The sequence below is a fragment of the Triturus cristatus genome, chromosome 3_2 (assembly GCF_964204655.1).
Source record: "Triturus cristatus chromosome 3_2, aTriCri1.1, whole genome shotgun sequence".
NCBI lineage: Eukaryota > Metazoa > Chordata > Amphibia > Caudata > Salamandridae > Triturus > Triturus cristatus.
Window position 1 is genome coordinate 1,051,188,048 of NC_140584.1, and position 12,152 is coordinate 1,051,200,199.

The following is a 12,152-nucleotide window of genomic DNA, read 5'->3' on the forward strand; positions in this document are numbered from 1 at the left end:
AGTGCTTGAGGACGCATTCTGTTTCCTCAAATAGAGCAACCCCTGCCATCATCTTCTTCTATACCTTTCAGATGCCATTGATACAGTTAATATCCTGAAAGAATAGATGGGCACTGAGGCAACATTTCTAAATTGGATTACCTCATATCTCTCCAAAAACGTCCAAGCGAATAAAACAGTGAGTTCCATATCAAGTGAAGTTAACCTTATCACTCAGGAATCAATATTGTCTCACACTCTTTGAGAAATCCTCAGTAATGTTGGTATACTTTTCACCAGTATGCTGATGATAATCAGACCCTTATCAGAATTTCCTGCTCAACCAACACCCACTCGCTTAACAATACCCTGTCCAGAATTCAAAAGCGGGTGTCCATCCACAACCTAAAACTCACCAAACTAAAACAGAACTCTGTTTAATCTTACCGCAAAAATTCCTGTGTGCCTGTCGAAGAGCGGATTAAATCTTGCTCTTTCCTGGGTTGCATACTAGTGATTGTGGACAGTGTGAAATAAATAGGATTCATATTTGAAAATCGGCTTAATCTACAATCTCATATCGATGGCTACAAACTCACGCTACCACCTTAGATTACTTTGGGGTATCAGACATCCCTAACTAAGACTTTAAGTCCCTAGTCAGGACACAAGTTCTCTCCAGATTAGACTATGGGAACTTCCTTCTATCTGATTTACACTAAAGTTCACCTGGCCTCCCTCAAACCTGTTCTTAACAGTGCCTCTTTAATTAGTTCAGGGTACAAAAGTGGTGACCACATCTTTCCTATCCTTCTCACTTGTGAATGGCTCCACATTGGAGTATGGGCACAATTTACGGGGCACAATTTACAACTGTTTACCTTGCTCAGTGACTACTGCAAAACTCCAAAGCCTCCTGTCAGGCTAAGAAACTGAAAATCTCTTGTGCACAACTGTGGTCATGGAATGTTGAATCCCTCCTACTCAAACTCCTGACATTCAAATATGAGTATTGTATGAGGCAGTTCTTCTTCAGTATTTCTGCTAGGATCTGAAACTCTCTTATCCAACTCAACGCATGGTCCACATGGCAGGTTACTTTAAAAGAGGAACTTAAAGCCCTCCTCCTCTTACAAAGACACTCTGATCACTGACTGCTGTTAACACCACCACCCAATGCCCATTGCCTCTTCTTGACTGTCTTGTTCTGCGGTTTTTGGTTTCTATTGTTTGTCCACATTAGTTGGCATTCTCTTGTACAGCGCTCTAATTTCCTTGGGTCACGTTTGCGCTGTAGGATATTGCAAAAGAAATAAAACAATGACTGCATAATCGATATATTTAACAAAAGAACTTAACAGCTGTGCATCACTCTCTTTCAAACAATTATGCAAAGCCTCTTTGGAGAAATGGGTCTTGAACCCTAATAGTGGTGGTAATAAATATTTTCTTCTGAAGTTCTAATAAAGACTTACTTTTTTTTAGTTTTGTCTGTCCAGTTCGTTTTTCTTCTTACTTTCTACCTTAGGATCCCATTTTTTGGTTAGTGAGGGCTCAGTAATGGAATTGCAGTTGGTGTTCCCTGACATTCTTTTGCATTCTGTTGAATTAATTTTAACATAACACCATTTTATTACTATGTCTCAAAACATTCAGTTCAAAAACTGTACTTCAAAGCAGCATTTGATAGGTGGGTACCTCAATATGTTTGACCTTACAATGTTTAACACCAAGATTATTAGCAGTGCCTAATCCCAGCGTTCGTTGCACTTGTCTTACATTCTCGTTGTAGGAGGAATCCGCTTCTCGGTGCTTCAAACAGGGGGTTTGCTCGTTGGCTTCCTGCGGAATATGAAGATGGACGTTCACTCCCCAAAGGATGGACAGAGAACAGAAGAATAAACGGATTTGAACTCCCTCTGGTACAGTATGAGGGCTTTGAACTGTGGTGAAGTAGGAGGGCTTCTGCTCTGTAAAATGACTGATGGTAGAGCCAGTGGTTAAGAGGGGAGGTGTCTACCTACCATACGATAGAGTAGCTGTACAAACCACGTTCTGTAGTAGGCACATAGTAGGGATCACCAAATAAGACAGATTACTTCTTGAATATATCAGGTGCCACAAATGCTCCAAGGGAAAGTAGTCAGTAAAATGTAGGTAGGACACCCAACTTGGAGCAAAGCGTCTTTGTTCAACCTCCTGATCCTACTGACTCTCACAGCGAACATTCCAGGCACAACACTCACATCATTCCACACATGCATCATCACTTAAGCAGTGTACCTCAATGACATTGCACATAAAAATATATCAAGTGTCATTACTTTGCTGGTGAGTATTGCTAAATTTATATCATGATTCATTACATTGGGTACATCTTTACTCCCCATATCAGTAAAGGTAAGCATTTATAAATAATGAAAACATAGGAAAAGGGTTACGGAGATAAATAGTATTAAAATTGAATGATTTAAACTAGTTGAAATAGCAATTTAAGTGAATACATAAAATATTAAGTTGAAATAAAAAAGTTTTAAGAATCAGTCACAAAATTAGTACAATAATAAACAGAAAAATAAAAAGGAATTTGTTTAAGCTGATACATTTAGAAAAGCTACATGCAGGTGCATAAATAAATATAACATGAACTCACCATACATATATATTTTATCAGGAAGTGATGTGTAGTCATGGTTGTTTTGTGTTTTGCTACTAACTTTGGCACTGCACATAGATCTGCGTGAAACTTTAAAAAAAACAGGTTCATCTTCTTTAGGCCCTTCATGGCATGGCATGTCGTGTTCATGTCATATAAGGGGCAGGGGTGTCACACTTCAAGAAAAACAGTGATGTTCACATTTCCAGAATAAGAAGGGTGTCCACACTTTCAGGTGAGCAGAGGAATATATTTTTCAGAGCAGGATGGGGTGATCCTATTTCCAGAGTAATATGAGAAATGGCAACATATTCAAATGAGGTTATGATACATCCAAAAGGGGAAAGGAGAGTCCCACTTTCTGAAAACAAGGCAATGCTTTTATAAGAGGGGATGGGTGTTCACACACCCAGCAGAGAAGGAAGTGTTCTCACTTTGAGAGTTTAAATGGTCTAGCCATGCTTGAAATGGTAAGGCGGTCTCACTTCCAAAGAATGTGAAAGTGGTCTTTTTCTCAGTAATACAATGAGAAGTCTTATTGGTTGTGGAAGAATATAGGTCTCACTTAATAAACATGGTTGTGGGGGCGTCTCATGAAAGAAGGTGGCTCACTCTTCCAGAAGAAGAGATGATAATCAGTTTTTTAGGAGAGGAGTTTGTGGTCTCACTTTCAGAGAAAATGTGGGGTTTTCCTAATCTTTTCTGGATTAGGAAGGAGGGGCTTTCTAACCGTAGACAGATGGTTAATCTCATTTCTAGGGAAAGATGGGATAGTCTGAAGAATTAAGAATGTGTTTAAGCAAGTTGTGTTTGTGGAAGGAGGACCATCACCTTTCTCTGTTCTTTATTCCAGGCACGTGCGGTTTCAAACCAGATTGTCCAGTTTCCAAACAATGAAATCACACTGGATAATGAGCGGTCACTCACCTTCATGCAGTTTGGTCAGTGGACAGACCATGACCTGGACCTTTCTCCTGAGACTCCAGCCAGAACCACCTTTGTTGAGGGCCTGGACTGTGACCACACCTGTGTCAAAGCACCACCTTGCTTCCCACTGAGGGTATTTTGCAGACCCATGTTTACTGTACCATATCTGTTCACATGATAGGATTAGGTTTCCTCTAGCTGCTCACCTTCTATGCTTGATGCAATCAATTAACATTTGAATTAGTAAAGTAAATTATTCTATAAGCTATCCAATAATGCAGCGATTAAATTAAACATTAAGGCTGTCATCAACAAGACAGCTGTAATGCAACAACCCCCAAACAAAATAGTTTTCAATCTGAAGAGGGTCCGGAAGATGCACCTGATTCTCTCTCCGAATGGTTGAATAATGACAAACAGTTTCTCAGGCTTTCTCAGAATCAAATCTTCAATTCTGTAGCGCTACTTGAAGAGTTCTGAACCCTCCACCCTGATGGTGTTCAGAGAAGATGCAAAAATTCTTCTTCTTAAAACATCTTTAAACTTATGACGCACTAGGGTTCTAATTAATTAGTAATAAATGATCTGGCTACAAAATCTTCACTGTTTTAATTTGAACCCAATTGTTACATTGTTCTTTACAGCACTCCGATATCATTGCTGGAGATTGCTTAAATGTACAAAGTGTGGGAAGGAAATACACATTTTTTATTAGAGATTCCAGATTTCATTCTTAACTAAGGAAATTAAGATATCCATCCTTCAAACCACAACCTTGCATGATACGTCAGGAATGCCCAACCTATAATCTGGGGGTGTGATTGCTAGTAAATATTCTGAATATCCTCAAATTTACATATAGTGATTGTAAACAGTACTAATTTACATACTTTATAGTTATCCTGAAAATATGTACTTATCCAGCCATTCTGGATTTATGTCAGACAGCCCAGCTATAGTTTATCTGTCAGATACTTCCCTCTTGTAATTATAAGGGCCATCTGACCATTTTTTCCAATAAGCAACCACAGTAACCACCTCTATGTCTTTACCAGTAACATTCCAATGCTGCTCCATCAATGGAACCTTGAGATTTGACTTTCCAATTGTCTATCAAAGACCTTCTGTGGGAAAGTGGCTTTATATATTCTGTTCCAAAATAGGTACAGTGTGTATAGAGTCTACAGTCCCCAGAGGTTTGGCAGAGGCTAAAGTTAGATATAACCTTACTCTCTAAAGTGGTAGCTTGGTCGAGCAGTAAGGCAGTATCAGAGGACAGTGTAAAGCATTTGTTGTACACACTTAGTCAGCAAATGGTCTCACACACCCAAGAGCTGAATTCTAGGCCAAAGGTTTGTATATAAAAATATATGGTTGTTTTATTTTAGAACCAACAAGAGGTATCAAAATATACTTCCTCAGAAGGAGATGCTTTAGTTAAATACTTTGCAAAAGACAATTGACTTGGAATGCAATAGTTACAGTTTGTTGCAATAGGCAACACAATTTCAAACACAATAATACATTGAGCTCAATGGGAATTTTAAGTTATATGCAATTGATTACTTTCAGGACTACTTTTCTAACTCCAGGACTGGATCCTAGATCCAGTCATGGGACAGTTCTTGGAAACAAGTGAGTAAATACTTTTTAGTTACTGTTGTGATTTTTAGGCAATATTTTGCTATTTTAAAAGTTGACACTTAGAAACTTTTTCTGATCAAATTACCAATGTTATTCTATGGAAGGAAATTCACTTAGCAGGTAAGTGGGGTTATGGTTACTTTTTCTAGGTCAGTGTTGGATCCTGGATCCAGTACTAGTGGACCACCTGTAAGTAGTTGAGAAACGGCGTTTAAATTGTACAGGTGATTTTTAAGGAATATTTAGAAGTTTCCAAAATCGACACTTAGAAGATCTTTCACAGAAAAACAGTCAATGGTTTCCTATGGAAGAAAATTGACTTAGTGGTAAGTACGGTTGGGAGTACTTTTCAGGGTCAGTGCTGGGCACCAAGATCCAGCACTGGGATCTCTCCTAATAGCAGATGAGTATTTCCATTTTCGTTACTCGGTCGGTATTAGGTGAATATTTTAAAGTTTAGAAACTCCACGCTTAAGAAGAAATTTCAAGAGAAACCAGTCAATGTTACCCTATGGAAGAAAAGTGAGTTATCGGCTTTTGGGTAAGTACTCGACTGACAGAGTTAAGGTTCTGGGCATAGACTCAGAGGTCTCCCAGGTTCAGGTAGGTACAGTTGTTACACCCTCAGCTGCACAGGGGCAGCCGGGTGCAGAGTGAGTTAGGCCCAATGTTATCCTATGGGAGGCAGGGGGCCCTTGGTTGGTGGCTGCTGACTAGCAGGCCACGCGGCTGTGGGAGCTGGGCTCCTGGTCACTTGCTCAGGGCAAACGGGGAAGTAGGTAGGAGTAGAAGTTACACTACCAGGGCCACTCGGGCGGCTGGGTGCAGGGTGCTTTTGAGCCTTCGGGCGCTCAATGGATTGCAATGGAAAAGCTCAAGTACAAACAAAGGCTGCAAGCTCGGGGACAAAGATTCTTCAGGTGCGCCCACCACTTCGAGAGGTAAGTTGGGTAGTTGCAGGATAGGTAGTACCCAGGAGTCGGGCACAGGGGGCCACAGGGCGCCGGGTGCAGGGGTGCCTTTTGGTGTTGGGAAATGTTACCCTCTGTTGATCACGGTAGGGGGTTCCCTCGTTCTGAGGCTGCAGGCGTCGTCAGGAGCATCGAGTTGGGTCCTTGGGTACTGGATTTGGGGTCACAGTCTCCGGGGGGACGTCCTTGGGGTCTTTATCCACTCCAGCACAGGCCAGGCTTGGCGGGTGCAGAGTGTGCAGGGTTCGCAATTCCGGGCTGATGCCAGGGGTTAGATACTTGCTTTGAGCAAAGCCACTGCTCATGGGAGTCCCAGGTGCTCAGAGTCACAAGGTAGCCAGGTCCTCCAGGGTCTGTGAGGTTGCTGGCCACAGGAGTTGCCGAGATTTAGCAGGAGCAGGTTCGAGGGTCGACAGGCCGGTAGTGCTGGGGCCAAAGCAGTTGGTGTCTGCCTCTTCTTAGCAGCTGCACGGCAGGTTTTCTTTCTTCTTGATCTTCTTTGCTGTTTTAGAATCTGGAATCAGAGGAAGGAAGGTTCAGGGTGCCCCTAAATACTAAATGTAGGGGCGTTACAGGTAGGTAAAGGGCAGGGACCACTGGGTCCCTGTCCTGGGGTGGGTTCACCCCCTATCCTGCCACTCTCCTGTGGGAAGGGGGCAGTGGCCTAGTCCTGATTGGGTAGGGCTCCCCATCATCAAGATGGCGAGGGCCCAGAGATGTGCTTCACCTCGCCTCCCCCACCTGAGGGGTGGGGTTGGCAGGGTTGGCACATCCACTGTCCTTACTTGGAGTTTCCAGCCAGTCTTCCCACCAGAGTGGGGGTCAGAACCGCTGGGGGCCAGTTGCTGAGTACAGCAAGTGGCCTGGAGAAGCTCACAAAGGCGGCATGCCTTTGAAGCTTCCCCCTGCCCATCCTGGGGGAGGAGACCTAGCACCTTGCCCAGGATGAGCATTGTTGCAGGCCCAGGAGAGCGGGGGCCCTCCACCCAGGGGTCAAGCAACATGTCTGCTGTGTGGCAGCCTAGGCAGCCTCTCAGACAAGACGTGGATTGTAGGTTAGGTTTCAGGGGGCATCTCTAAGATGTCCCCTGTAGTGCATTGTACATTAAATCCCACACTGGCATCAGTGCGGGATTAATGTGCTGAGACGTTTGATACCAAACTTCTCAGTCTTCAGTGTTGCCATCATGGTGCTGTGGAGTTCATGTTTGACGAGCTCCCAGCACCATATACTCTTAAATGGCAGCACTGTACTTACAGTGCCCAGGAATGGACCTGGGTACTGTAGGGGCACAGGGCTCATGCTCCTGTGCCCGCACCACTGGCATAGGGCACCCAGCTAGAGGGGTGGCTGATGTATGCCAGGGCAGTGTAGGTTGTGGGCATGGCACAAAGAGATGTGTGCCATGTCGACTCTGGTTTGTCTTGTACCCAGACACTCAGCCTGCAAGGGGAGTGTGTTTGTGTTAGGGTACAGGGCCTCTAAGGGTTGCACAATAAGTGCTGCAGCCCTTAGAGGCCTTTCCTGATCACATGGCCCTGGGTACCTAGGGTACCATTGACTAGGGGCTGACATGTGGCTAGGGTTTGCCAATTTGGGTTTTAGGTTTTAAGGAAGGAACATAGGCCCTGGGCACCTGATTGGCAGGAGTCAGGGCACACTCAGTCAAAGTATATTCAGCAATTCAGCAAAAAGTGGGGGCATACCATGCAAGAAAGATGGCACTTTCTCACACCTTCCAGACATTCAATGCCAAAAATCAATCAAGACAACCATCAGTATATTGCCACCTGGGACAACCTATCTGTAGACCCTGAAATTTTGCATACTAAAATCAAAATCAAGGAGTCTCTGTATCTTCTATTTACCAAAACAACATTTAAATGAAGCCTAGGGTGCTAAGAAATAATTGTTTAAAAATTCAATAAATAAATATCCTCTAGGATGTCAATGTCTTTCTCTTCATTACTCTAGCCATAGAGCTACCTCAGAGCTTTCAAGGCTCTCCTTTTAATGTTTCTTACAAGCCTCCCCATACGAGTTGTACCTCAACTTTCTCTTACTGATGCCCGTGTATCTCCGGTAGCCTAATCAAAGAACACCAGCCTCCTATATCTCTGCCTCTTAAAATTCATCCATGGTGGTTTATGATCACCACCTTCAAAGCTGTGTCCATAGAACCCATACGAGATCTCTACTTCTTCTTTCCCATTGAGGCATGTTTAAATATTCACCTGTGTTAATACATACAAAGAACCATCAGCCCACACTTACGTATAAAAAGTATCCTCTGCGGTTCGAAGTCTTCTCCTTTAATCCATGCAAAACACAAAAAACCTCTACATTGTAAGATGTTTCTGTATCTCCACTGCCAATAACCACAGTCCTAAACCACTGCCCTATCTCTACCTCTAACAACTCATCAGGTAAGCTCTATCCTAGATAAACCATTCAAGTAACTACCAAATATCCAGTTCCTTCAACGTGTCATTAATACTCAGATTGCAATTCACTTTGTGTATTTACCTAAAGATGTCATCTCGTCCTATAATAAATTGCCATCATATCATATATCAGAATAACAGACCATCTTCTACTGTGATGTTTTTATTGCAGATTCCACCCAATGATCCAAGGATTTCAAACAGAAGTGACTGCATTCCTTTATTCCGCTCGGCTCCAGCTTGCAACGAAGGATCACCTGTCCGTGAACAGATTAACATTTTGACATCATTTATTGATGGAAGCCAAGTGTATGGAAGTGACATGGCATTGGCAACCAGACTTAGGGATCCGACAAACCAGTTTGGGCTGTTGGCTGTTAACCAGAGATTTACTGATAATGGCCGAGAGTATCTTCCCTTCAACACCATGGGAGAAGACTTCTGCGTCCTAACCAACAGATCTTCGGGCATTCCATGTTTCTTGAGTGGTGAGAAGCATTGTTTCTATTTTCTTTTGTGTCGAAATGTTTTATTAATACCATTTATAATGGAGACATACACATGAAGATGTAGGATTATCAGTTAACATTTTAAATATATAATATATTATTATCACAGAAGACAGAAAGATTTAAAGTTACATAAGATATCTTATATGGTATAAAGAAAATGGCAAGAACGAGAATAAGATATAATAAGTTAATAAATATACATATTCCAATATATAAATATTATTGAAATAATTATAAATAGAAAGATATGGAAAAGGAATAAAGTGAGGAAGATTAAAAAACAAAAAAATTGAAAGATATGAGGGAGATTGATAGAGAATGAAATGTAAATAAATGGAGGAAAAAGTGCATAAGGGAATATGTAAACACAGATATGTAAGGGAAGGAAAAATTATGGTAATAATAAATAAATAAATAAGTGTTACGAAAGAGAGGAATACATAAATGGGTATTAACATAAATATAGGTATACAAACACTTTCAATTTAAATAGATATAGATTTATACTGAAATATATCTCTATATATGTACAGTTATAAAAATAGAGACAAGTATGGATATAGATATAGACTCCTTGTCCAAATGTAAAGAGGTAGAGATTAAAGATAAGATATGTGAAATGAAGAGAAAGAAACAAGAGTGTTGTGCGACGCTGCAAAACAGAAACAACCGAGCTTTGGGTAACAGCCAACATTTAGGAAAACCTGTAACTATGGTACCATGAACAAACAGTGCCATGGATGGCAATTCAAAAAGGAACACCATTATTTGCAGTTTATTTTCTAGACGTATGAGAACAAATGGATGAATGAATACACTTACATATCGCACATAAAGGCAAAAAGTAAAAAAAGATCTTTTGAGCGTGGAGACAGCCATGTTGTTGGTGATAGTAACATTTCTTGTTGGCCAATTTGGTTTCCTGATGTTCTGTTGTTGCTTGGTGAACTGCCCATGACAGACTTGTGGGCCATGGCGAGGACTTTAACCGGCACTCTTCAGTGACTGCCGGAGACTGCATACATTTTATAATCTGCCTCATATATTTCTGTCTACCCAAACCTTGTACAACTGGATAGAGTGAAGTAGCTGGATCTTTCTGTTGATGTTAACGTGGATGCCATGAAACCAGCACCAATAGTGATGATGACCTGCTCAACCATTACACAAAATCAGTGATGACCTACAGTGACCTAGTCAATCAAATGAGTTAATGGTAGCAAATAATCAGAGTACCCACCAACAATTCCGAGGCACTTAAACAAGACAGGTGGGGCCAAAATGGAAAACTAAGGAACAGGTACTGTGATGCAGAGCTCTTTGGCACATGTTAGGCGATAACAACTTGCTTTCCGACCCAAGCCATACTAGAGGGAGCTCAAACATAAACCAGACTCAGTGGGTCTAATGTGGCATTAATCTTTCAGAGAGTGATTTAATAAGTAACAGTGAGTTGTGCAATGGCAAGCATATCCTAACTATCAATACTGTCAAGATACCTCTTTATGAGCAGAATGTGCACTCCCTCAATATACCTGTGATGCCCCGATGGTATCCAACTTCTGCATTAGATACAAATGCCAACTTTCTTGGTATAAGAAATTGAGGTATTAGTTGAGGGGGGATGAGTACCCACCTCAAATAACTTCCACAATCCTTGTCAAGGTGAACCATGAAAGTCACTAAACTAACCTGAGCTCACCCTCCTGGTAGCTATGGCACAGAGTAGACAGGCTTAACTTAGAGGCAATTAATAAATTATTTATGCAGTATTCAAACAGTAATAAAGTCAAACACAACACAGAAAAAATCCCAAACCAATTTAGAAAAATAGAGTGAATTTATTAAATAAAATAACACAGAATTGACAACACCTAATAAATAGAACCAGAGTTATTAATTCTAAAATTGTGAATTATAAACTAGTACTAAAAAGAGTTACAATCCAACCGCAGTCATCTGGTTGCACATGACCGGGACAAGGTTAGGTATTAAGGCTGAAAGTTATGTAGCACGGATGGGATACATGGACCAAATATGTCGCTGTCAAAAAGTTACCTTTGCGTTTAGAAATCTTTTTGGACCCAAAAGGCTTCAGCCAGGTAAATCAGCAGGCTGTGGTAGAAGCTGTGCTCTACATCAACGGGGAACCGAAGTCCATGGTTTCTGTGAAGTCTTTGACGAAGGAGGGAAAGTAAAGAGTAGGAAAAGTTCAGGTTTTGCCTCCAAATTGCTCTCAACGTCTGTCGGATACAGGCGGTAGCTTGGTTCAGGGAATCTTTTGACCTTTGAACGTACAAACGTTTCTGTAGTTTGAATTTCCTCCGTGGGAAAAGGCTGCAGGCTGTGGTTAAAGAGGATTGGACATCAACCGATGCTGGTCGACGGCGGTACCACTAAATCAGATTTGCTCCTGCGGACAAGAACACAGCAAGATTGCAGGAAACTCACCCCAACAGCAATGCACCCTTGTGGATCAGCTTGGCGAGTTGTTCTCAGTCCCACGCTGGTTCTCAGGGCAAAGAGTTAGCAAAAAGTTTCTTAGTCCCAAGTCAGCAAACGTTTAGAGTACACTTTGACACCAGCGAAGTGTCCAGGGCCACAAGGACAGCACCTGGGGATCAATATTCACTTCAGCAGCATGCTAACTTAGGACTGAGTAGATGAGAATGCATGAAAAGGCATCTTGAAGCTTGTGTGTCCCTATAGCCCAAAGAGGAGGTCAGCGCAATGAACCTTGGGGTCCACTTCTTTGTTCTGTGTACATTAGATAGAGCAAGTGCAGTTTTCAGGTCTCCTCTCTGGTCACAGAAAACAGGTCCAGTTCTCTTCTGTTCTTCCACAGGCCGAGAAGTGACCTGAGGAGGGTACTCAGGATTTCATATTTATGACTGGCACCAGCCTGTGGTTGGGTGTAACTCCTAGCCACTTCCTAAGCAATGGGGGAGAAGTTCTTAGGGGTGACGCTACCCATTTTTGTTATAAGGAAGAAAGGTCCCTAAAGTGAAATAGAAAAAC

The 12,152-nt window shown here is 41.9% G+C and overlaps 1 protein-coding gene across 1 annotated transcript in view; it reads left to right on the forward strand.

Moving 5' to 3' along the window:
* LOC146859092 (eosinophil peroxidase-like) overlaps window positions 1–12,152 on the forward strand; it is a 47,635-nt gene that overhangs the window by 15,640 nt on the left and 19,843 nt on the right. Inside the window, exons 6-8 of the mRNA XM_085649745.1 lie at window positions 1,772–1,901; window positions 3,489–3,695; window positions 8,795–9,110. Of these exons, the coding sequence (XP_085505871.1) occupies window positions 1,772–1,901; window positions 3,489–3,695; window positions 8,795–9,110 (653 nt within the window). The remainder of the gene's footprint in view (window positions 1–1,771; window positions 1,902–3,488; window positions 3,696–8,794; window positions 9,111–12,152) is intronic.